Here is a 28,000-nt window from a genome sequence, read left to right on the forward strand (position 1 = left end):
ATTGCGTTAAAATGTTTCAAACGCAGTCTCATAATAGGTCTAGATTCCGGAATGTAATCTTCTTGAAATGTACTTAAATAAGTATAAAACGCGGAATTAAGTCGCCATGACAACAAGTAGGATTACAGTAATCTGAATCATTTAGATGAATCCTTTAGCAATAACATTTTAAGTATTAGTAAATATTCATCTGCCGAACTCTTACCAATAGCAGCTAAATATATGGATACAAAGTGTGACGAATTTTGCGAAGGAATGGTGTTGTATTTTGAATACCTTCTAAATCTTTAAACACATCTTTCAACTTTATCAAATATATCCTGGTTATAGCTCATCAGGAACAAGGTGGGACAATCGGTTTAAAAGTGTAATGGAACTAGGCGGTGTAACGTTCGATGTCGTTGGCTGCATGTATCAACGTTTAGTTTAAAAAGATTTTATTCGAAATAACAGGTTAAATTCAGAAACAAGTACAATGTACTTAGATTAATCCGTCTCCATAAAGTGTTCATTTATTACGAAGGGAGACAATACGAATATACCGGAGCCTCCCAAAATTAGGACATTCACAAACACAGTATGTACAGAGAGGCCGGGAATGGACCTAGCTGTTAAAAAGACGTACAGTCTAATAAACTATCCGAACAATAACGGTTAATGCTTGGTGTTCTTTTATTCCTGCCGGGAAGAGTTTTTTTGGTGTTTCCAGGTATTGAACGTAAGTCGAGATATTCTCGTATAACGCCCCTCTACGACATCAATATATCACATTTTTCAGTGGGAAAGTTTAAGTGAGGATTAGCATTTCTCTCTTGTTTAAATAGTCTCATTTGGTCAAATATACATTTACTTAATAATGTTTGAATAATTAGAGTATATATTCACCTTCAAAACGTCATAATATAATGCATGATATCAACAATGACATCAACACAGGGGCATAACTACTGAAATTGATACGTCATTCTACTTTATGGATAAATAAAACATATCCGGTCGTGTGCTAATTTAAACTACATTAAGTCTGCTATTTACAACAAACCACGTCAACTATTTATTAAAGATATTGACCTTGTTGTATCTAGTTTAATGTTGTTTGTATTCGACATATCACAATCAATGATCAATGCCTTAATATCTATGGACACTAATAAAAATCAAATTGGCGATTGTTTGATATTCACGATACGATATATAGAGAACAAAGCTAGGTTTATCTTGAGTAGGCACCTGTCAACAAACATCAGTTGTGAATCGCTACATCATATTTTGCTTTTCCTTTTAAATTTTACACCGATTGCAAGACAAGTTAAAGATGTTACTCAATGGTTTGTCTTTCCGTTTGTTCTTCTGAGGTAAAATACACCAGTAGACTAATATAATCTTACATGGGCCTGTCAAGTGGACAAGGATATCCCAACCCGAGTGAAAGATTTTGGAATGTCAACCGGAGGCTTGCCGAGGGTTGACGGTCAAAATTTTTCACGAGGGTTGAGATATTCCTTTCCACTTGACAAACCCGTGTTTGATTCTTTTTCTCCCATTCTTATTTAAAATTCATGTTACTTTTTAGTTTTTTTCATCGCGTCATAATCACAGTAACGTCGTTCTGCGTCAAAATTGATGACGTTATCATCAATGCATGTCATTTCTACGACGAATGTATTGATGACGTCACGTTATTGTCTAGCGCGTGTGAGCAGTCTTACACCCCCCCTGTGTAAATTCGAGTTATCTTTACCTAGCAACCACGGGATACCCCTGTGAAGCATATATGGAAGAATAGAATATTCTTGTTGAGTCCGTTGACACCATAGCGAAAATTCTTGTCCATTGTTTACTATTGCAATCCCACTAAAACACATTGTCAGAGACACCGGACAGTACATCAAGACCGGTCACGTTATACATGTATTAGCAAAAAAAAGGATTGTTATAGGCCGCACTACATTTCCGAAGTTTACACCCTTACTTTAAGACTTGCGTACTTATCAGTGCATGCACTGACGAACCACGATACCATAAAGAAAGCTTTAGTAGTTTATTCAAATAAACATTAACTACTTCAAAGCCGATGAATGTGAATCAGTTTTCGTCTAGATTGTTATTCTGTTACGTAAGGATCACATAAAGGGGCTTCGTCCGATTTAAGACTTCAGAGCATGTTTTGGAATTAAAGTGAATAGTCATTTCAGACTGACTATGCTTTGTGTATAGTCAATGAATACATCACTGAGTCACGTTTGGTGATAACCTGCGAACTATACAATATAAGCCTAGTTAGCTTATCGAGTCTGAAGTTAAAAAAGAAAGCATAGTATAAAATTTGGTTCTGTTAAAAAGTATTTTAATATTGAGAAATAAGCATTCCATATTGACAGTGTGATGATATTTTTTTTTATTTAAAAATTAGTTGCATTACACAAAACTACATCTTATTTCATAAAAAAAACATTGGTCTTATCAGGGCATTCCAGCGGCTTGGTTTCCAGATAGATTAAAGTTTTTCTTAAAGACTTGAATACTATCAGGATTAGTACACTAGTTTATCTGCTTGTATGCGAATTTTATTTGCTGAACTGGATCTACGCTATTCGAACACTATGTTGCCGAATTGAGTAGTATGTTGATAAATCAAATTCACTTGACCGATGAGAATACTTTTGAGGTTAACTTTCACATTTTGGATGCAAGGACCTTACTGACTAAAGTTAGCATTTTCGAATTATGATGGAAAAGAAAACATTTCATCCAGCAGACTATGTTGTTTTTGCGGCCATGTTGGTGATTTCAGCGTGTATTGGAGTCTTCCATGCTGTTTCTGGAGGCAAACAATCGACCACACGGGAGTTCCTCATGGCTAACCGTCAAATGGCGTCACTTCCGGTGGCTCTCTCTGTTCTTGCCAGCTTCTTTTCGGCTTCAACTCTGTTAGGAACTCCTGCTGAGATATATCAATATGGTACTCAGTACTGGATGTCAGTCTTCGGGGCAATGATGGCTCCTCTAACTGGCGCACTTCTCTTCGGTCCAATGTTCTTTAATTTAAAAATCGTCAGTGTTTTTGAGGTAATTATTTTTCTTCTTTCTAACCATAATTAACTATTTGAACTATTTGAGAATTCTATTCAATGGCATGGTAATAGCGTACACAAGAAATGTCACCTTCCCATAAAAAACGCTTCGTTTAATGTTTGCTTCTCTTTAAATCGATTTTTGTGCCGATAATCAATTAATGTTTCCATCTCCATCTTTGGCAATGTTACGAATCTTACATGTCGGTCGGCCCTCCGGAAGGCTTTGACTTATCAATTGTTTGTAATCGCACCATAATTTTAAAATTATTTTTTTTACATAAATTTTAATTATTTCGGAAAAGTACGAAACGCCAACTGAGTATACTCGTATTCTATTAATGACGTATGATATTATGCCAAAAACGTTATTAACAATACAATTAATGTAATAACCAAATTTACAGGTAAACGAAAGATTTACCTAGCGAACTTCGATAACCATTACTAATCCAGTCAAATTACAAATTTTCCAATTAACTCTTTTCTCTTGATATGATAATACGTCATTGTATAATCCAAAATAAACTAACCAGTTATGACACTGTACACGGCGGCGTTTTATTAATTTACGTCATGATGTAATAATAATAACATATTTTAAGCCAATGAAAATGTTTGTTACAAGCAAGCTGGGATTACATGTCTTAATTAAATGTGTTTTTTTATTTACCGTATATAACCTTATTTTTAGTCTATTCGGTTATCTTTTGACACAGATTCATAATCCTCTTAACGAAAGGCTTCGTAGTGTCATTAACCACTGCTCCACATTTAGAGGGCCGCGGTGGCCAAGTCGTTAATATGTCTCGACAACCCGCGGGGCAGTATTGGCGGGAAAAATAAAATTATTTTTATCCTTGGGGAAAAAAGATATCTCGACATGTTACCATAAAACCCCACCCCTGGGTCGCGAGTTCGAATCCCACGTGGGACAGTTGCCAGGTACTGACCGTTGGTCGGTATTGTTCCTCCGGGTACTCCGGCTTTCCTCCACCATTAATCCTGGCACGTCCTGACAATGACCTTGGCTATTTATAGGACGATAAACTAATAAAACACAAAACAGTGTCATTAAAACACTATTGAAGGTTATTGACTACCATTTTGCTATATATTTTTTCGACAGCAAAACTTACCAGTCATCATATTTAGATATCAATAGAGAGACAACTGACATGTGAGCTCTAACTCTTCAATGCGTTGGTTATATGCATGGCAGAAGGAAAAAGTGTTATATAAATAGTTTAATGCCTTCACATCATAGAAGATAACAGTGTTGTATATAATTGATTAATAAAACATGCAATAGCTGTGACATTAGCTTCGATAAAAAATGGAGGTTGCTTCTGTTCACTATAAAACGATAACATTTTTTTGAAAACGCAATTTTCATCAAGTAACAATGATTGTATGTTTTGTTTTTTATCATGGGAATAATTGGTAAGGGTATTTGATTATATCCGCTGCAAAAGCAATATGTTACGCAATTGACAAAAATCAATGATTTAATAAAGCGTTAATAATGGAAGGATTAGATCTTTGTTAAACTCTGTTTTTATTTGTTTACATATACTTTAACGTCTAGCTTATTTCCGTATAAACTCAATTGATTGTAATCATAAAGTGCATTAAGAGTTCAGTAGTTTTGTTCTACGTGAGTCAAAGTGCAAAGTAAAACGCGAAAAAATCTATTTATTCGGATCAATATTTCCGGATTTAAACCATTATGTTTACAAACAAACTTTTTTCGGATCGTGTGTTTATTTTAAGCTAAGCATATTCGATATCCATCAATCAAAGCTGTTTTAGGGCGAACTCTGTGAACAACGTCTGCTGCTTTTAAACCCATAAAAATAAAAGATTAAGATAATCATTATTCCGCTTTACATTGAATTGCCATGTAAAAAACGTTCCTGCTGAAGAGATAATTTATTCAGAAGAGATTTCAAATATCGGTTCAAATATCACCAAACCACACAATATAATCAAATATGTGCGTAATTAATTAAGTATCTTAATTAAATATCACCATTTGACTCAAGTGTTCTTACACGAAATTGGTGCATCCTTCATTTATTGAAATATATTATCCTATAATATTTATTGCATCATTCGCCCTTTTGCTTGGAAATATTTTCCTCTTGTTGCAGTTCCCTTTTTTATTGTGCATTTTATTTTCAGTATCTTGAAATTCGGTTCCATTCAAAGTCAGTTCGTCTATTTGGAGCTACACTGTTTCTACTACGCGCTGTGAGTATTATTTATTCACTGTCAATTCAGTCGACATGAAGCATATCTGCACATTCTACATACGGTTCACGTTAAACACATAATGAAGATAATCATCGACTGACAAATACTTGGTCATAGTAAGAGGCGAACCATTCCTTAACCCGGCATGAAAGACCGCCTGTTTGTTTGTTTGTTTAATTAACATCCTATTAACAGCTGCAGACCGCACCTAATTCTCAATATAGGAAATTGTTTGTCCATATGATGGTGCAATAAAGCATAATTACGAACTTATCGAACATCACATCACACTCATACCGTATTCTGTAGAAGAATCCATGCAGGTAAATGCAACATATAACATACATGGGATCACATTTTAAAATATTCTTAATGTTACTGACTCATTAAGAAATTCAAACCAACCAACCAACCGAAATAAGTTCAAAGTTAGCTAAATATACCATGGGTTAAATACAAAGACATTTGCTTTGAATAATATGGTTTTTAATTGCCTATATGCCTCTTGTCTAAACGTGTAATAACATCATCACCATCAGACATATCGCGGTCATCCAGAGTTTGCCCTTACACATGTTTATCAGTGTGTAACATTGATTATTCATGCCTTGTGACTAAATTCCCTCTCAAGGATTAACCGATGTTTGCGGCTAATATTGCTAGGAAGCGTTAACCATACATATGCATCGATCGTTTGTTAATAAATAAAATGTTCCTAGCAATATAAGTATTGATCTTATAGATAAAAGAACCGCTGTCTTTGTCTTCATATCAGGAATTCTCGCTTGAAATAAATCGAATATTTCGCATGAATTCAAATCCATGACTAGGTTCAACGAATGAAAAATCGAACGTCATTTCCATATACATGAATCTACATGAAGCATGCTTTAAAAGAACAACAGTGGCATGCAAAAAGTGTTGCAATTTGGTCCCGACTTGTAATGTGACTATTTTTTCCACACTTCTCAAATTTACATTAACATTGATGCGCACACCATCGGCTGCCAAACTACATTATCTGATGAACGGAAAGAAACCAATGCAAGTAAATAGCTCAGATATTTGTCATATTGCTCTGTGGTCATTTGGGAATGAGTTGTTGGAAAGTCAAATCCTGTAGTAAAAAAAACCTATAAAATAGTAAAAGCTGTATAAGGGAACACCTATATTCAGTTCAATCTGGAATCCTGGAATGAGCATTATCGGAAATTCAGGCACGCGAATTGAACTCGGGAAGAAAACGATACTGTTATCACAATTTTCTTAGCCTCGAATTATAATTTGTTTTATATATTTTAAGCTTTAGAAAATGTTCTTAGTAAGAAGAAATCTGAAAAACTAGAAACAAATGAAAGTCCTGAATGCAAATCTTATTTTTTTACTTTGTTTGTTTTCATTTAGTGATATTAAATGTTATTGGCTTCACATCAACCAATCGCATCTACTGATTTTCGCGTAACTCAATGTGATAAGAAATCGCCACGAAAATACTTAATCACGTGATTCACTCAGCAAAACTTTTGATAGTGACATGGATTCAGTTCAGTCATAAACTCATGTAATGTAGATTCAGTCACCTAGACATGCAATATGAATTCAGTTACCCGCATTATACATGTATGAATTCGGTCACCCACATAATAAATGTATGAATTCAGTCACTCATATAATGTGGATAATGTTACTTATACTGTGAATTCAAATACCTTTTTTTTAAGAAATATTGATTTTTTCAGCTCTCATAATCAAATTTAGAATAGGGACCACATGCCTTTATTAGATCGACAGTAATCCAGATTTTTCATTTTTTAGACTCTTGGAATGGGCATTGTACTGTATGGTCCATCTACAGCGCTTAGTGCAGGTAAGCAGATGTTCATCTAACCTCATTTATTTTGTTCAGGATGGCATTTGTACATTTACAACACCTCAAGATACAAAACAATCATTCCTTAAATGTCATATCAACAGCCAGGGCCATGTAAGGACGGCCTCCAATGTATGCGGTGTGTATGGTGTGCGTGGTGCAATTGTTTAGGAAGACTGCGGTATATTCATGAGTGTCTTCTTGTATGGTGGATCTCTTGCCATTTTTATAGTGCTATATCACTGAAGCATGCTGCCGAAGACACCAAGCAACACCCTCCAATCGGCATCTTCACATGTCAAGGCAAGATAATCCATTACAATCCTTACTGGCCTTGACAGAATCAGTCGCTTTTACGGTGCTTTACTACTGCTGCAATGTGATGGCAAAATTTTCACTACAGTCTCGTTATTGGTCGATAACGTAAATTCTAACCAATAAGAGCGCTCGTTTCTTTCTTGAAGGTCACTAATTTTAGAGCTACTTTCGCTTTCAGACAACCATGCTATTAATTTGTAACAGACGCTCTAATAGTGATGTCGATTCTCAGTGCAGCCAATCAGCGCGCGGGTTTCCCAGGCACCAGAAAAGCGGGTCAAAAGGCCAAGGGATCATCGACGTATGTCGGTATCGCTTGGTAGGCGAAGGTGCCCACTCGGTAGTTCAATACTACTTGTTTATAACGAATTCCAACGGACCAGCATATCAAACGTAATCAAGCGTCATTGTAAACTTATTCTTGATTTCCCGAAAAACCATATTCACAAACATATTTTTTGCTTTTCATCGAAAACAATCGACCATACAATATCAATGATTGGACAATCAATTAGGTTAATGGGTGCAATGCCTAGTTCGTTATGGCCAAATATCTAGATCAAATTAGTAGTTAAATTGGACATATTCGTCCAAGCCGAGTATGCTATATTCGATTATTACCTTATAATTATTTGATTGCATAGCATATAAGTACCTAGCTGAAAATTAATAAAAATATCTTACTTTTAATTTTCATTATAGTCACCAATTTTCCTGTTTGGGCTATTATTCTTATGGTCGGAGGAGTATGCACTTTTTATACGACTTTGGTAAGTATGTTTTTTATGAATTTAATCACTTGTTTTAACGTGATATCAATTTTGTTTTATAATTTGAACTCGAATACGAAGACTGCTCAATATAAAGATGCTCCACCGCCTACAGAGCTTAAACGATACCCATGACATTAGAACAATAATTGGTTTTTAATTGTTTATATATTTTAACACACAAATAATATAAGATAATTTATTTAACTTTTGTTGCATGTAATCAGTATTTTATTTCATATCAATTATTTTCAATATTTTTATCTTGAAGTAAAATGAGAAGCTCAATCTTTTCAATGGTAATAATGGTATAAAATATGTAACTTTTGTATTTGAAGGAAAAACACTGATTTGTCTGTTACTGTGTTTGATAAAGATAAAATATATTAGTCAGCGGTTGTGTAAAGTAAGTAACTTCTGCAATTTAAGAAAAATACTAATTCCTCAGTTCTTGTTTAATATCATTTGTCAGCGGTTGAGCATCTTTAATTTGTTATGTTATGAATGATAACTTTATACTCGACACTCAAACTGTCGATTAATTAGAGACGGTAGACTTCGAGATAATGTCACTTTGATGTCTTTTGTTTAAAAACATTTGATTCGAACTTGATTAATTCGAAGATTCATCACAGTTCCGAAGATTTCGAGATAGTGATGATAATTTCTGCATCTTTCGTAAATAGGTCAATTTGTTTTTCCCTTAATCAGATACTGTATTACGGTTAAGTGTCGCGGGTGAGTTTTTTTCAATCCATTCGCGTTTTCACTGAAATCCGTGAACACACCAGTAAAATATTCAGAAATTCATTTACGAACCAACGACCTATAGTTGAAAGGTTATTGGAATCGATTAAACTGCGATATTGTACTTCTGCGAATATGCTTCGTTAAGGCGATATACAGTATGTCCTATTCAGAAGAAAATGACATCAATAAATTCAAAAGATGATCTTAATCTTTGTGGTGAATGTTAGGGAGGTATGAAGGCAGTGATATGGACGGATGTCTTCCAGACGATTGTCATGCTGGCTGGAATGATTGCCGTATTAATACAGGCAAGTATAACAAAGGATTGAACTTAAGAAGCAACTTAAAATCTAGACAATCATTTGTAAACTCCGTACCAAGGCACTGGCTATAATTATAGATGAATTCAGACGACCAATACCAATGATATTCAAGTTGAATGAAATGCAATGAAAGGGGATACAAAAGGTTAGGCATCCAGGCAAGCAGGCTTTTATATGCTAGATAACATAAACATCGAAATTATCTACAAGTTCTAAATTATTTTAAGTATCAGATAACTTTCATTTGTTATATTATCAAAGAAATCTGACAGTGCATAGCAATTTGCGTAAACTGGAGGATATGTTGCTTGCCCACAAGGTATGTAGACATCATTCATTTCAAATTAAACAACGCTAAACGCAAGGCATGAGCAACATATTGAATAAACATTTTTATTTAATTATTTTATTTGTGTGTGAACATTTTTATAAATATCCAAAAAGCTTTACACAAAACAATTTTGTCATTTCTTGGATTGTCCTCATTTCTCATGGTATACACCAAAATTTGCATTAAAGGGTTTGTGACACAAAAAGTGATAAGTTGTCTATAGATTGGGCCCCCTTTAAGTTCACCGAAATACCCCACTTTATGGGGATGGCAAATACACACACCGAGATACCAGGCTAGACATAGGGCCATCTGGGCAGCTGACCGATATGCAAAAATTTATTGCGATAACGAGGCTGTCAGCCAGCACACGTCACTTAATCACCGACTGGCTCACCGCTGCTGATGAGACAGACGCGAAAAGAGCTTAACACCTAAAATTACAGTTATCTTATCCTGTGTTTCACATGAAATAATTACAGGCTGTCATTATAAATCCACTGTGGTGCAATGCGCTGCTTATTGCTGCTATAACAATCACAGAAATAAAATAAGTTAAAATAAAATAAGTTTTTTAAACAAGTTCATTCGCTTTCCAAAAAAGAAGAGTATTCAAAATTCAAGGTTGCATTACGTAAGTGTCGTGTTTGAGCTGACAGAAAATCATCATTTGTGTGAATGGGGTTTTATATGGAGGCATTAAATTACTTCAGGGTCAATTTAATTCATGTTTGAAAAAAGTGACCTACTATCTATGACCTGACAATGGTATATATTTACATTTATATTATAATTACTCTGTTTGTTAGTAAACATTATACATGGAATGTGCATGTTTCAAAAGTGTATTTGCTTGTAACAACTTAAGGACAATTTATCATCACCATTGCCTGCTACTTAATTACTCATACGAAATGCTACAGTATACATTATTAAATAGGTAATTGCATAATATCAGTAATGTATCTGGCTGTATAGCCATATAAATACATTATATCGAGAAGAGGATTGATGTAATGTATATTGATATTGCAACGAAAGTAACATTTCATTAATAATAAATATATCAATAGGTAAAATTAATAACAACATAAACAATTTACAGAGATGTTTTTTATTGAAAACTATGGAATTGATATCATTTATCTCACGACAGCAGACCGTAGATTCCGATTCCATAACCATTGGATCACAGAAACCACATGAACACCTGTTGAAATAAAAAAAATATAACTAAACATGTATCCACAACATAAAATGGAAAAATTGACTTTTGGTAATTGAACCATGTAATTAGCTTTGTCTCACAGTAGTAACCAATACCATTATTATACACTTCTCTGTTATTAAAGTGAACAGTCGGGCAAGGATGGCTAAAGTCGGTAAAAATGGTGTGAATGTATCCAGTATAATTTCTTATGAAATAGAAAAAATAAAATCTCTCGTCAAAATCTGTCTGCGTACGAAGAAATTAATTTAATGTATATGAATCCTAAAACGTCCTCCCGGCTGACTATGTCCGTGGTTACATTTCCACGCAGCCTCGCTTTCAATGGTCAGAACTGGGAAACGTTAGCAGAACTTGACTGTCGTATTAATATGCGAGAACTTTTGGAAGGCCAATGAACGCATTTAGACTGGTTTTCTTTGCCCGACTATTCACTTTAAGATATAATTCTCATTTACTGAATTCTTCAATTGTTTATTGACATAGTAATAAAGTGTATTACACTTTGTTGTCATTAATGTTGATTAATAAGAAATTTTATTGAAATACACGTATAATTGTAATATGTAGGTATGTAAAATTAGTGTAGTAATTATATAAGTCGTCAATCATACAAATGCATTTAGGTTAATTCAGATATAATCTAATAAAAGGAGAAATTAATTGTTCTCAATAGATGATTTTAATGTAAAAGATTTAATTATGAAAGATATATTACAGATTATATTCACGTATTAAAAAGAAATTATCTTATGAATACCCATGAAGGCATACACATCTATATTTAATGTCAATAAATCAAAATAATCATAGGTGTATTACAAACCATGCAGTGTTCGTCAACCGATCCTCTTGTTTACCTTTTTGGGTTTCTTGATCAGCATCTGAAACATCTGTATGGCGATGTTATCCCCTTCTCCAAACTGGTATGGGATAACATCCGGAACAAAACCAAAAGTAGAGATATCACTGTCATTGTTTTCCACTGCAGATATTTAGAAAATACTATAAGACTCTGTTGTTTTTCTCTATAAAATAAACAGTTTCTACAGCAGACAGCAGAGCATGGTGAAACGGATGACGCGTTGGTACCATGTTACCGGTTAGCCCATTTAAGTGTTCTCAGCCGCAGCAATTTAACCTTACTGCCCTTAAAGTAGATAAACAGCTTTGCGGAGTGCTGTGAAACGTGTGTCAGCCAACATTGATGGGGTCAGACTATCAGAAAATTTATAAAAAGGTTTTTGTGTCACAAACACTTTAATTTTTCAAAGCAACCTGTCCAAATCTAATTAAAATCTACAAGTTAAAGTAGCATTTGCCCTTGTTGGCGCCAGCTATCTCGATACGCATGCAAACTGGTAACTGTGCTCTCGTTGACAGCCATATGACTTACAATACATGTATAAATACAGTATTCGCATTCCGCTAGCAGGAACATTTGCGATAGAAAGGTACATGTATTCACAAGGTTTGAATTGATTAATCATTTTTCAGGGATCCTCACAAATTGGAGGTATGAATGAAGTATGGAGAATAGCTTATGATAATCACCGAATCGAATTTTTTAAGTGAGTCTGACTTATTTGCACTGGTTTCCCACCTAAATGCTTGATGATGCATGCATCTTTTGTCAAATATAAACTATGTTCGGCATGTCTATTGATCGAATGAAATATTTAAACAAGTAACGTTAAAATGTCATCGGTATGAAAACTAAACATCAATTGTGTGCTATTTTTGCTACATTCCGGTTTGTGCTGAAGCACGCAAATTGCAAACATCCGCAAAGTATTCAGAATTCATTGATACATGACGCACCTCAGAACAATAGTTCAAAGTACATGCAATAAAGAAATTGGTGAACAATGAAATTTTACATACATTAATATGCCCGTATTTAATGAAACCGCGTAATTTTAACACCGCGATCTTGAGAGCTAAACAGTATAATTTCATTTGATTTATAACTTTTTGTTTGTTTGTTTGATTAATTAACGTCCTATTACCAGCTATAGTCATGTAAGGACGGCCTCCCATGTATGCGGTGTGTTGCGTGTATGTTGTGCATTATTCAACATGTATATAGTTTATGAAGTAACTCGCATGTTGAGAACGTAATTATGAAATAAAATTGATTTGAAGCGCAAATCAATGTCTAAAAGAATACTGTTTGTTAATTCATTAACGTCCTATTAACAGCTATGGTCATGTAAGAACTCCCCCCCATGAATGCGGTGAACCGGTCGTTCCACTCCCTAAGCAGGAGCAGAAACTACCATTATTATAGACTTTGATATATCTCGGCCAGGGGACAGAACCCAAAGCCTTTCTCACAGTGGCGAACGCTCAACTCAAGGCCAAAAGTAAGGCAGTGCCAAGGGAGGCATTAGGAAAAATTAAGTCAATTAGGAAGAAGAGAAAAGATAAGATCCTAAATTTAGTCGCCTTTTACGATCATACAATAGGGGCAGCAGGTACAATTCTAAAGCCCTAAGAATACTGAATTCATCTTTGACATTAATTAAATATTTGCAAACAAATGCAAACCATTATAAATAGTGATCATCCCAATATGTCTAAGATTAATGTCATTATTTAGAAGCTGTCAAGTATAATTCTTCGAAACTGTCGCAAAAAATATCACAAGGATATTATCTTGTCCTTTAACTTCACTAAAATCTTTGCACATTGACAAAATATCCTCATTTCTATTAAGCTTCCAAAACTATGGCAAACACTATATGCGTATATTTTCTGGAGGATTTAATGTAAATACAATATGTTTCTATAGTACCAGCACAAAGAACACATTTAATGTAAATATCTGATGCATTGTCAATCTAAAGGTAAATCTAGAGTTCTGGTTAGTGTACCTAACTGAAATTTCAACATGAAAACGTTTATTGCTTTGGCTGACGATAAGCTATTGGAAGTATATAATATATTTGCTATAAAACATACAAAAGTCTAACCTTAACATTTTCATTTTTTTCGCAGTTTTGACCCAAATCCTCAAGTACGCCATACATTTTGGTCCCTTATCATTGGAATATATTTTGTATGGCTACCGCCATATACCGTCGATCAACAGATGGTTCAAAGATTTTCCTCTGCTAAATCTCTGAAGGACGCCAAATTGTGAGTATACATTTTGTTTGAAATGTAAAAGCATATTAAATGAGTACAAAATTATCGTGCATGCCCATGTATGTTGTTTCAACAGTAAGCCACATTCAATCGGTTCAGTCAGAGGTACGTATTCCGATACGTTTTAATATCCAATTATTGCGTTCGACTATATATATAGACATCGTTTAAACGTTTTAAATGGTATGTGTGTGATTAAGGATTATCGGAGGACTGACTTGTGACTAAGACTCTAGGAAAAAAGTATACTATTACGAACTTTGATAGAGTTGGGGGTAAACATTCCAATATGGCAACTGTCGTCCCTTTCTCTGTTTTATAGTACACGTATAAATACTCCAATTTTTAAAATAATTTTCAAATCTCTTTTTTTCTGAATAAAAATCACATGACAGTCATATATACTCGTCAGTCAATCCATCAAATACAAAAAAATGTATGACAACATCAGGATTGCATCAGGAATGTGTCACAAGATTTAGCAAAAAATATATAAATGGTTAGCAAAGTTCTCGATGAGGGAAGGTGATCTCGCCTTCATTAAAGATTCAATAAAGACCATAACTGAGCTAATATTTGACATGATTTATTCTTCTGCGATCAATTGAAAATAATAAGATTTGCAATCTGATTAAAATACAGATCCTTTTTATCACTACGTTTGATAAGAGGATCTGAGAAAATCCCATTAGGGGTCATGTCCAGGTGACCTTTGGAAATTACCAATCAAATTGCTTCTTTCAAAATTTTGACTGAATGTCGGGTGATGAAATAGTTCGTTTACGTAGTCCTCTCGCCCAAAGAGCACAACAAAGCTAATAGTATATGTATACTGAGGCTAAATGACGTTTTCAATTGATGTAGCAAGGTGTAGAAATTGCATTTGATTTGAGGTAAATCTTGGCGTGACCCCTAATGGGATGTTTTCAGATCCTCTCTTGAACGGAGTGTCTCAATTAATAGATCCATAGATTTCCACGCCGGAGACCCGGGTTCGATTCCTAGTCAGGACATTCGACAGGAATATGTATTTTTCCTATCCTTCTACATTGGCGCTCAATTAAAAAAAACCTTGGAAGGTGGTTAAAGAGTCTATGTGTGAAATTTAGGAAGTCTCAAGAAACACAAGAGGAGTAGTGTAAAAAGAGCGGGTCAGTATGGTTTCTACTTAGTGTTAAATATGGTCTCTGTCACTCAGCTGAGCATGCTTCTTTGGCTCAGTCGGTAGAGCCGCAGATTTTCACGCCGGAGACCCTGGATCGATTCCTGATCGGCACAATCGACAGGAATGTATATTTTCCCTGTTCTTCTTCAATAATAAAGGCACATAAAGACCATTAAACATCAAATAGTGTTTCTAACGGTTTTATTATTCGGTCAGATAAAGCATAATACGACAGCTTTTGACATACAATGTAATATGATACCTGCGAATAGCGTAAAGGTATTGGGTACAGTTGTATCAGGAAAAGATAACTAATTATAAATTAATTATTCATTTCTTTCATATCATGAAAATAGACATAATTAGATACCATGTTAAAGGTATCTCGATGACAGGATAGATTGATAGATAAATCATGTTTTTCAGTAAAACACATAGCATACAAAACGTTTGTAATTGCAAGCCGTCATGCAATTATTCGCTTTATAACTTATTCACGTGTATGTATTGTGAAAGTGCCGAACTATAATTGTGAACTATATTTAGTAGTACATCAGGATTGAGAGGCTCATAAAACATTAAAATAAATACTAGGCAACAATAGTACAAAAAAAATTCTAAATATATATTGCGAATTCTAGATCAATTAATACAAAATTGGATCAACAAGTGTGTTCTAATATCCAAGCCAATTCTGTAAAAAAAACACCTGAATTAATCACATAAGTAGCCCGTCCAGCCATCTCATAAATACCTTAAGACATGGTTTAATAACACTATTGTGACGTCACAATATATATATGACGTCGCATGATGGTCTCAGCAGACGGAAACGTCACATCTGAGCCGGATTTCTACTGTCTTATATCCAAACGAAAGAAATCTAAATGAGGTTTTACCTATATTCCTATTATTGAAAGTTATGTGATAAATGGAATCTTACACTCGTGACTTTGTGATATAAAAGTTATCAAACTCGTTAATGACTCTATATATGGTGTTGTTTGTTGCATGCGGCCAATGTAAAAAAAAAAGTAGAAAACACCGTGCAAATCAGCCAAATTCTTTAAAAAGTTGCTTTTCTTGAGTTACCAGCGTTTTAACAAATGTCTAGAACGTTTTTTCATAAAAACCAAAGATTATTTTGGAGACCTTGGATATTCAACAGTCTTAAATATAGATAAGATAGGTCTTTGATTTTGTCCTCGGTCGTTTTTAGCCCATAACATCCCTTGTCCTTTCATATCACATAGCCACTTATGTAAGATCCTCTATATAGGTTGCTATTTCTAAGCCATTCAAATCATTATATTTGTTTACTTGATGAATTATATTAACGTATTATTAACAGTCAGGGTCATGTAAGGCCGGCCTCCCATGTATGCTGTTTGTTGCGGGTATGATGTTCGTGGTGCGTGTTTTGAACTTTTCGCACTCTGGTGACCGTAATATATATTAAGGTCATCAAAGATGGATGCCGGCAAAATCGGTGTGTTTCGGTTTTTGGCTAATTTCGATGGTTTAAGATGACGTTGGAAGTTTTCCATTGCTCTTCGTAGAAAGAGTTTAACTTGTTGTATCTGAAAATCATTCTGGTTTACACTGAAAGTGTTTACTTTTAACGTAATGGACGTTAGAAAAATATCTCCGAGATGACCGTAATATCAAAACATGATGAGCGTAATATTGGGAGCTAATGATCGGAAGGATGACCGTAATATTTCATAACTTTTATAACAATCACTTTTATTTCCCTTGCTGACTCTTGCACTTATGTTATAGGACCATGTCGAAGAATTTGTAATATCATTCTTCATTTGAGGTCAATATGTAACCTCGCGCCTTGTTCCTTGTACATGTAACAAAAGCGGAAACTTATATAAATATTGGTAAACACACTCGTGGTTTTGTAATACTGTGAATGTCAACATAATCGCATTTTTGTAATTTTTGCGACTTATATGTGTAAATATTTCATGATGCTATGGGTTTTGCTATAAATACATTTTACTACATGTATATACAAAACAAGATCAAGCACTGAAACGTCCTTGGTGTAAATTGGATATTTGATATGACAGTCGAATCGATTGAGGCTCGTGGTATATCGAATTTTAAAATAAAACTTTTTTTTAATAAAATCAATATTACAAAGCCAATTATGATTGATAATCTATACATACGGATATACACTTTGATCACTGTATAACTTAAAACAAAGAGAAACCAAAATGTAAATTTGTTTACACAAATGTGAAATTTGATCAATGATCTAGGAAACGAAACCAAACAGAACGAAAACTTTGATATTACCTGTATTCATGTCGTTTGCCTAAATGTAAAAAAAAAGTTCAATTGATCTTTAAAGCGTCGAAATTTTTTAGAGTCGTATAAACTATAGAACTTTGCACATTTAACATTATTTATATATCAAAGCTATTTTTATAAAATTTAGTTTAGCACACACAAAAACATGCGGTACGTGAACTGGATAGGTGATGTAAAGATACTCACTAAGCCTTATGTGTTTGTCTTATCACCTGTATGAAAAGGAATGCAATATTTTTTTTTAAATGTTGCCAATATGAAGATCTATCTCAATATACCGAAACCATAATCCATTTTCACTTATTTCGTTATCTCTTTAGTGCTAGTAAATAGTCGAAACGTGATAAGCATCTCATGCTCTGTACATATACATTGATTCGATATTAGCATGTTATAACGTACGCATTGCATGTATAACTACATGTAATTAACGCTTTATATCGAAATGCAACTATTGGAACTTCAGATGGAGGACTTTTCAAAGCATATTACGGTCATATGTATTTCATAACAAGGTCATCTGGTCTTGACAACACGTTGCATATTACGGTAATCTCGGATATATTTTTCTAGCGTCTTTTGCGCTAAAAGTATACACTTTCAGTGTAAACCGATATGATTTTCAGATACAGCAGGTTAAACTCTTCCTTCGAAGAGCGATCGAAAACTTTCAACGTCATCTTAAACCATCAAAATCAGCCAAAAACCGAAATTTACAGATTTCGCCGGCCTCCATCTTTGATGACCGTCAATTATATATTACGGTCACCAGTGTGTGCAGTGGTTTTGAGAGACTGCGGTATATTCCGGTTCAGATGACCTAATATGCATTGAATCTGAAGTTATATGTGTATAAACGTCAACGGAACGTGATCCACAGTGAAATATTCTCATATCCTACATGTATATTAATCCGATCCTCCAACCGGCTGTGAAGGCTGAACGTTATAAATAACAAATGTTATTTTGTTCATTCCAGCGCATTATTATGTAACGTACCTGGAATGTTCATCCTCATCACGCTTTGTTCATTGGTGGGCGTGGTTTTATATGCAAATTATGCTACATGCGATCCACTGAAAAACAAGGACATTGCAAACGCCAATCAGGTAATTTTTTCCCGTATATTTTTGGTAACGACACTATTTCTCTTACAAAATAAACATTCTCTTTTATTGTTTTAAGATGTTTGAATTTTATTTCTTTCTTTTTTAATTTGATTTTGTATTGGTTTATCTATTGGTTGGTTAAATGAGTTTAACGTCCGAATGCCAACACATGCTATCCAATCACATTTTGTGTTGACAAACCGGTCATTCCTATTTCTTTACGCTTAACGCTTAGCAGGATTAAGAACTTCCACTTAGTATCACTAAGACTAAATAGTACATTTCGGTAAGGGAACAAAACTAACCTTATGCACAGAACGAAGTTAATTAGAGATACGGTGAAGTACGATATCGTTTTATTCAATCTTTGTTTCTTATTCCCTTGCTAGACTATTAATAAATTCTTATACACCTTTTTAACAGTGACACGGACACAATAAGCATTTGATGACAACGCTTTCGCGCATGTTTTCTATCTCTCTCTTCCTTTCTCTTCACCACCAGTTTTATATAATACAACGCGTCCACACATGGTTCCTCTCTGTCACTATAATTTAAACGTACTTATTTTAGCGCAAATGCGAAAAAAAATGAAAAATATTATTCATGAGAGTGGATATAATTAGCACTATTCGGTGGTTCGATACCAGAAATACTCTTATACAAAGTTTAGCTTTCTGCATGAATTATCACTTCAAACACGGTTCGAAAAGCACTTTAAAAAGCTAGCGTTTCCGCACATGTGTTCTGTATATGTTTAACCTTTTTGTTCAATAATATATTGTACATGCTAGTGATAAATTATGAATACCCGTTGTGTTTCAGCTATTACCTTATTTCGTGATGGAGATATTTGCCGATCTTCCTGGCCTAGCTGGTCTGTTTGTTGCTTGTATATTTAGCGGCGCTCTTAGGTAGGGGACGTTTTTCATCTTGTCTATAATAATATTCAGTGCATTTAAGGACGGCATCACATGTGTGCAATATGCTGCAGCGTATGAATGTCTGTATTTTGGGAGGCTGCGGTGTATTCATGCTGTCTTCCTTTGTCATAGTGGCTTGTCTGTGCACAAGGATTTGATTCTAGTCATATTGTATACATCTATTTATAATACTTTGCCAAGGCCTATGACTCTGACGAGCATATCACATTACTCAATCTCAGTAAAACAATACGATTCATTACAGACTGAATAATACATGATAATGGAAATACTCTCAATCGACAACTTCATAATGTTAATTGATCAATGAATTTTTGATTGATTAATTAATTTAAGAAATATGTGCCGAGAAAACATGTATACACAAACTGACATGTTTTATGGGTCCATGAGGCAAATGGGTGATATATAAAAGACTCTTTGAATGTGTCTCAATTATTAATGTTCACAAATCATATACCACATCATTAGAAACATGTTTGTTTTAGTTCCGTGTCTTCTATGCTCAATTCATTGGCGGCAGTAACATGGGAGGACTTCCTAAAACCAAGGATGTCGACAGTTGATGAGACAACAGCTACGAGAATCACAAAGGCTCTCGGTAAAATAAATTTGACTACTCTCCATTATGATGCCCATTCCCCATGATCTATTTCATTCCGATATGTCAGAGTTAATTCCCTTTGTCAATACCAGAGTAAATATAGCAAAATGTTTCCTATTTTATTTATAGATAACAGCTCCAGTCCGCGCTTACCTCTCTTTCAGTAAAGTAACGGTGTCCATTTGCCTTACAGAATTTTAACATTTTATTTCATCACGCAAGGCATTTCTGCAAAACAAATAATTAGAGGAAATGAGCTAATGTCGAGCAATGATTGTGTAAAAGTATTCACAAGTAATTCATAATGCTGACAATCTCAATCACAGTATTCATGTAATTTATCTGTTTATGGAAAATTATGGCCTTGTAAAAGTATTCACAAGTAATTCATGATGCTGACAATCTCAGTATTCATGTAATGTATCGTATAACTGTTTTTTATGATATCAATTTGTTATTTTTCTTGCTTTTTACTTCTCCTTTTCAGCAGACATTATAGTTTCAATATTCGATTCTTACAGCCTAATGTAATTATCTACTAGGCTATTAAAACAACATTACTAGTTTTAAATGTGATATTAAATGAAACCAAAACATTCTGGAAAGCAGAAAGCGTTAGTGATGTAACTATCCTCATATACTCTTGCTTATCTTTTCTTTCTCATTCTGTTTGTCTTACAGCTGTGGTATTTGGTTGTTTGGGAGTAGGGATGGCCTTTGTTGTGGAACAAATGGGAGGAACGGTACTTCAGGTATGAATTTGTTTTTCACGCAGAATAGCCATTATATAACAACGCATTAGCTTATCTGTCCGTCTGAGCGTCTGTTCGTAGACAATAATATCTTTACAACTCTAAACTACAGGGTCAATTTCAACGGAACTTGGCAACAAGTGTTTCCCTTGAAATTTTGTTAACATGGTAACCAAACATTTAATTCACACGGTTTTTGACGGCTAATAAGTCATTACTTTTTTGATCATTTTTGTTTAATTTTTTGTCAACGTATGTAACATGTCATTGTCTATAATTTGACGGATCACATAATTCAAAAACCATTATCATTGTGGACAAAAAATGGAGGTAAATTTGGTTGCCATGGTCTCCGATAAGTGGTACCAGGGGTATAAGTTAGCCATTTGCTTAAAGTTTTAGTTTTTATACCAATATATACATTAAAACTACAGCTTATTTTGTAAAATATCATCGTTCTTGAAAAGTAAAACAGTCGTATGGACGGTTGAATGTTTGCTTGGTAACCTCGTCCATGTCCTGCAGACAATATTTGCTTTTAGATGAAACCTCAAATATTTAGAAATACGATGCCAATTTATTAATTTTGAAAAGTTAAGGTTTGTGTCTATTTTGTAGGCGTCCTTGACATTCAACGGCGCCATAGGAGCTCCTTTAGTTGGCGTTTTCATTCTCGGCGCATGCTTTACACGAGCAAATTGGATTGTGAGTTTGGTTTGAATAGGTATTCATACATATTCCTACTTTTCCCAAGCGAAAACCAGGAAGATATTATATTTTTGTTTGGCAAATAAAGAAAGCTTTTGATGTTCATCGTTTTAACATTTTAACAATACCTTTCGCTTTGTTAGATCATAGATCTGATCGACTACAAGATATGCATATACGTCAGCTCTTAATGACAATAATTCATCCTTCAGGAAGACGACCTGAAAGGGATATGTTGATCTGAAATCGATGATCCACTTAATTTGTTTTCTTTACATCTTTAAAGGGTGCGTTGGTCGGCGGAACAATTGGATTTGTATTCCCAATATGGCTTGGAATCGGAAAGTATGTAAGACATCCACAGGATTTTAAACTTGCAACAAGCGTCACTAATTGTTCCATAGAAAACCAGACATGGGCGACAACGTTTCCAAACAGCACATTCAGAAGCCAATCAACGCTTCCACCAGCTACAATAACCTCTCCAGAATCAGTGACTTTCAACACAAGTTCTCTCGTACCAACAGAGTTGTACGTAATATTAGGTAGTGGAAATATTCAAGTATTGTCACGACCAAGTTTTCGAGTAGTTATTTGAGTATCCTGGTGCATGATGGACTCCATCGTCGGACACCCACCGATGGTTGCACTAAGTGGGCAAACTCCGCGTAAATTCTCGTAAAATATGTAAATTCACAAACTAGGATTGATCAATTGAAATACCTGATATTTTATTAGGATCTCTCAAGTTTATTCGATTACTCTGATAAACGAAAATGGCGACGCCCATAAAACATTGGACTTTTGTATGAAGATCGTTAGTGATAAGAACTACTCAAATCGCTCGTACAGTAGTGTGTAAGTGATGTTCTTATCTAAACCTAATTTCTTCAACTCTTCATTGATTTTGTAATGCCTTTGCTTGACATTGGCTATGATATGGGTATAGCATATAAATTATATCTGCTTAATTGTATTGCTATACGATTTTAAAATTCCAGTGGTATCAATTAAAATACTTCACAGTCGCGGATATTTGTCAAAATGTTTAATACCTTTCAATCTGCCTTAATTACAAATCTTAATACATATATATGTACATGTACTCATTCCATTTCGTTGAGATTATAAAACATCACATTTGCGGTCTTGTTCTAATGATCTTTTGGATGATTTATCAATCAAGTACATGGATCATCTGCCAAAATCATGACATCTCGACTAAAGAGTACAACATCGGTTTAGATTATCACATTAACGTCCTATAAACAGCCAGGTGATGTATATGGATGATGAGATATCTATTTCGTTTAATGTAGCTAGACGAAACATGTATTTGAACTTATAATACTTAAGCATTGATGTCACTATTTTTTAATTTTATCGAGGTATGAAAAAAAAATTTGTTTGCAAACTGTGTGAATCCTCGGATTCTCACAAAAGTTTGCAAACAATTTTTTTTTCATAACCCGATAAAATTAAAAAATAGTGACATCAATACTTATAATTAATTTTATACTCTATTTGATAAAATGAAGTATGTTTAAATGTAACGTTATAGTGGTTTTTCAAGGGATTCTTTTTTCCGAATCAATACGCAACGTCAATGTCTCTATTGTGACGTCACGAAAACGTCGGGGTTTCGCGCCATTCTCGGATTTTTTTTTCATAGTGGTATGCAAAAAAAATATTGGCCAATCAGAAAGCCAGATTTGGTATGAAAACAAAGAAAAATTAATTATAGGACCATAAAGGTCAACAGAACTGGACCCTTCGTGTGATGTTGTTAGATCGTCTTTGAAACGGAGAGATAATATCTGTATATTAATAATATGCATTCCTTTAGGACTGGTTTAGACAAGCTTTACGGAGTGTCCTATCTCTGGTTCAGTGCTATAGGTATTCTAACGGTGGTGGTCATTGGCCTGCTTGTCAGCTGGATTACCGGTAATTAATGTCATTAAAAATTCAGTTAATGATGCTCCATCACTGACAGAGAATAACCGATACCCATTATTTGAGCAATAACTGATGTTTAATCGTGTATATTATATGTGTCTAATTAACACAAAAATATCTATAACATGTGTTCTTGTTTGTACATTTGTACAGTATTATCGTTTATATATAACGAAAAACGCCAAGTTTGATAGATATATATTGCTTTTTATATTCCTTATCAAACTTACTAACCTCAGACATGTGTAAAATGTGTAAATCATACTTCATTTTTAAGGTAAAGGAGAAGATGAAGTAGATGACAACCTTCAGCTTCACTTTTGGAAACGACTATATGGAGTAATTTCATCTCGCTCTGATCGGAAGTCAGGGGAAAATGTGAGTGTCAGTAAAATCGCTCAAATGCCAACATTGAGTGTATATATTATTCCATCTTTGCATATTGCAGTTAGTAATTGTAGGTAGGTACCCATTATTACGTCATTATTTTGTGGACACAATTGACGTCGTTTTCTCCGAAATTTAAACATTAAGCTAGCAAGCTCATGACGTCACAATTAATACCTTAAGACACGAGGCAGATAACTTTGTAATTTGCAAATATGGAATACCCAGATAATAAATCAATTAATTGCTTATCTTTTTTTCAGAATGAAATCGAAGATGACAATAAATCGCAAAACAGCTACACAAGAGTGGAGGACATTACAACATCATTATAACTGTTATTAAATGTAGTTTATGCGTTCTGATCGCAGGTAGGGCGTTAGAATTGTACCTGCTGCCCCTATTGCATGATCGTAAAAGGCGACAAAATTTAGGATATTATCTTTTCTCTTCTTCCTAACTGACTTTATCTTTCCTAATGCCACCCTTGGCACCGCCTCACTTTTACCCTTGAGTTGAACGTTCGCACTTGTGAGGAAGGCTTTTGGTTCTATCCCCTGGCCGAGACACACCAAAGTCTATAACAGTGGTAGTTTCTGCTTCTGCTTAGCGTTCAGCATACAGGGAGTGGGGCGACTGGTTCACTCGTTGTCAGTATAATGTGACCGGGTGGGGTGTGTTTGCTTGGTGTCTTCGGCGGCATGCTTCAGTGATATAGCGCTATAAAAAGCAACAGTTCCACAATACAAGAAGACACAATATGAATACACCGCAGTCTCCCAAAACACGCACCTCGCACAACATACACGTAACACACCACATACATGACCATCGCTGTTAATAGGATGTTATTTAATCAAACAAACAAACAAACAAACAAATCTAATGAACACGTTTTATTACTTGAAATAAAAGATTTCCAATATACAGTATATTGGTATGCTCCTTTGTTAATGCGCATAACATGAAGTGAATTTTCAAATAAATAAAATTAGATTTGATTTACAACAAGCTGTTGTTTATAGTGACGGTTTAAGTAATGCCTTTTCCAATGTGATTTCTGTACATGTAGTACTGTTCACTCCTACCATAGGTTATAGTTTTGCACTTTTGTAAATTTTATTCGGAAGGAGGGAATTATCCATAATACTTCGGAAACAATTCATATACCGCGAAATGGAAATATATTTGGCACCTGAATAATATATAAAAAACAGATGAGTATTGAATTGAAAAATAACTTGACAAATGGCGATAAGGAATCGAGCTTTGAGTATCTCTAGCTTCAATTTCAACACTAAATGAATATGCATTGTTTTTAAAAATGCAATTTGAAATCAATTTTTTTGTCGGAATAGATAACGTCATATTAACAGCCTCTATTATGCAAGGATGACACACATGTATGCGATGTGCAGCCTTTTTATAGTGTATCGTCCTACTCCCTGTATGCTGAACGCTAAATAAGAGTAGAAACTAATTTAGACTTTGTTGTTTCTCGGTCAGGGGACAGAACTCAGAGCCTGCCTCACAGGGGAGAGCGCTCTACAGAAGGCTAAATGAAACGTTAAGATTCTTAATCTAGTCGCCTATTTTGCGAGCATGTAATAGGGGCAACCGGTACAATTCTAACGCCCTACCTGGAGGGCGACTTTTAGAATTAAAGTGATAAAAAGTTTTCTTCCAAGGAATATAACTCACTGGTTATATAATATGATTTTATCTTTTTAGTAATCCCGAGTGCCATACTCTATCAAAGGCCAATCTAATTAAAAAAAAGATCCTTACAACTACTCCGTTAAATAGTAGTGATAATAAGGATCTGTATTTTAATCAGATTGGTGTTTTGGGAGACTGTGGTATATTCGTGTTGTACCGAGCAGTCGATGAGAGTGGCAGGGATTGTATAGGGCTCGGAACCGTTGACCAGGTTAGGGCGTGATTAACTGTCTATTTCTCCTTGATACTGGTTAAGTAATAGATTTTTACAAGAACGAATCTGAACGATAGGTTTTTTATGAATTTTCATTGCTGACACTCGCTACCTGGAAATTCATTGAAATATAATTGGGATAATTATCATCATCTAAGTATGTAAGTACAGTGTATTCTTTGATGTAAATCTAGTTGAAATTATATTGTAGTCAATATTACGCGAATGAACTTTGTGGTCTGTTGTTGACCATGTGTATTACGAACTCGTACTCTATTTATCTCTATAAAAAATATCTAATTAATAAATTCTAATCTACTGTATATTTCGCATTTGTTTTTTTATATTAGTCAGTGGTATCTTAAATATATATTTATAAGGCCTTGGTAGCATTGTTTCCAATGTTGAAGACATTGATACTCCGTGTATCAGGATCATACCAGTTACATACATTATATAGAGGTCTGTTACTAGGATGTGTTCCAGTGATGCTTTGTTACCGTGTTTGAGTGTTTCTGTGTTGTGTTCCCGTAATGGTGTGTTCCAATGTTGCCAAAGTGTCATGTAATGAAGGCCTGCCATGCATGCCGTGTGTATCATGTATGTAGTGCGAGGTGAGTGTTTTGGAAGACTGTGGTATGTTCGTGTTGTGTCTTCTCGTATAGTGGAACTCTTGCCCTTTTAAAGGTGCTATATAATGGAAGCATGCCGCCGAAGACACAAAGAAACACACCCCGTTCTTCACATTATACCGACCACAAGCGAACAAGTCGCCCTAATACATGTATGATGAATGCTAAGCAGGAGCAGAAACTTTCACTTTTATAGACTTTGGTGTGTCTTTGGGGACAGAACCCATAGCTTTCCTCACAGAGGCGAGCGCTCAACAGAAGGTCAAATGTGAGGCGGTGTCAAGAGAGACATTATGAAGAATAAATTCAGTAAGGTTGAGAGAAAAGATAAGAACCTAAGTTTAGTCGCCTTTTACGAACATGCAATAGGGACAGCAGGTACAATTCTAACGCCCTACCTGCAGGAAACAAGTTTGATCACTAAGACAGTGGATGTCAACCAGTTGGATCTAAGTACAGAATGCAAGACGCTTGTGATCTGAAGAGGTACATTGACCATGGCAGATTGCATCGTTGGTGTTATCAGAGCTTCACAACGAAAATAAAAACATTTGACGACATGAACAAGTCAGTAACCACTGCAATCAACAATTTGGTCCAGTATAAGCAACAATATATTGCTTACTATCTGTATGTAAAGTCTAAAAGCCAGGATTTGCTGTTGGACCCGAATGAACTGGTGACTTAACCATCGACTCCTGTTCCCTTCAGCATTGGAACAACTGATAGATTTCTGGCAAAGACAGACCAATCTCCAAGTGTTTGACCAAAGACTGTGAGGTTTCTCTAGTTCCAGAGCCCGATCCTAAACTTGTGTTATAACGTATATGAAGAAAACGGAAATGTCGCCTTGTAGTTAAGCTAGATTGGAAGCAAGAGTTTTGTCAAGTTGTCAACGAGAGCAGTTTGTTTGATTAATTAACGTCCTATTAACAGCTATGGTCATGTAAGGACGGCCTCCCATGTATGCGGTGTGTTGCGTGTATGTTGTGCGAGGTGCGTGTTTTGGGAGACTGCGGTATATTCATGTTGTGTCTTCTTGTATAGTGGAACTGTTGCCCTTTTATAGTGCTATATCACTGAAGCATGCCGCCGAAGACACCAAGCAACACACCCCACCTGGTCACATTATACAACGGGTCAACCAGTCGTCCCACTCCCTGTATGCTGAGCGCTAAGCAGGAGTAGAAACTACCGTTTTTAAAGACTTTGGTGTGTCTCGGCTAGGGGACAGAACCCAGAGCCTTCCTCACATGGGCGAACGCTCAACTCAAGGCCAAAAGTGAGGCGGTGCCAAGGGAGGCATTAGGAAAGATAAAGTCAGTTAGGAAGAGAAAAGATAAGATCCTAAATTTAGTCGCCTTTTACGATCATGCAATAGGGGCAGCAGGGCATGCTTCAGTGATATA

At 35.0% G+C, this 28,000-nt stretch overlaps 1 protein-coding gene across 1 annotated transcript; it reads left to right on the plus strand.

Annotated features, from left to right (window-relative positions):
• Positions 1–2,580: 2,580 nt before the first annotated feature.
• On the plus strand, positions 2,581–26,265 carry LOC138330265 (sodium-coupled monocarboxylate transporter 1-like). The gene is made up of 16 exons (XM_069277746.1): positions 2,581–3,069; positions 5,259–5,327; positions 7,146–7,197; positions 8,221–8,288; positions 9,266–9,346; positions 12,418–12,491; positions 13,921–14,061; positions 18,543–18,672; positions 19,498–19,586; positions 20,105–20,217; positions 20,902–20,972; positions 21,591–21,677; positions 21,967–22,211; positions 23,527–23,627; positions 23,917–24,017; positions 24,290–26,265. The coding sequence occupies exons 1-16, from the start codon at positions 2,728–2,730 to the stop codon at positions 24,359–24,361; spliced, it is 1,836 nt and encodes a 611-aa protein (XP_069133847.1). The 5' UTR covers positions 2,581–2,727; the 3' UTR covers positions 24,362–26,265.
• The last annotated feature ends 1,735 nt before the right edge of the window (positions 26,266–28,000 follow it).

The sequence above is a fragment of the Argopecten irradians genome, chromosome 8, assembly GCF_041381155.1.
Source record: "Argopecten irradians isolate NY chromosome 8, Ai_NY, whole genome shotgun sequence".
NCBI classification, from domain to species: Eukaryota; Metazoa; Mollusca; class Bivalvia; order Pectinida; family Pectinidae; genus Argopecten; species Argopecten irradians.

Excerpts from the sequence above, each read along its gene's own strand:
- LOC138330265 (XM_069277746.1), top strand. The coding sequence starts at position 2,728 with ATGATGGAAAAGAAAACATTTCATCCAGCAGACTATGTTGTTTTTGCG. Across the intron at positions 3,070-5,258 it reads AAATCGTCAGTGTTTTTGAG|TATCTTGAAATTCGGTTCCA; the intron begins GTAATTATTTTT and ends TTTTATTTTCAG. Across the intron at positions 20,973-21,590 it reads TGGGAGGAACGGTACTTCAG|GCGTCCTTGACATTCAACGG; the intron begins GTATGAATTTGT and ends TCTATTTTGTAG.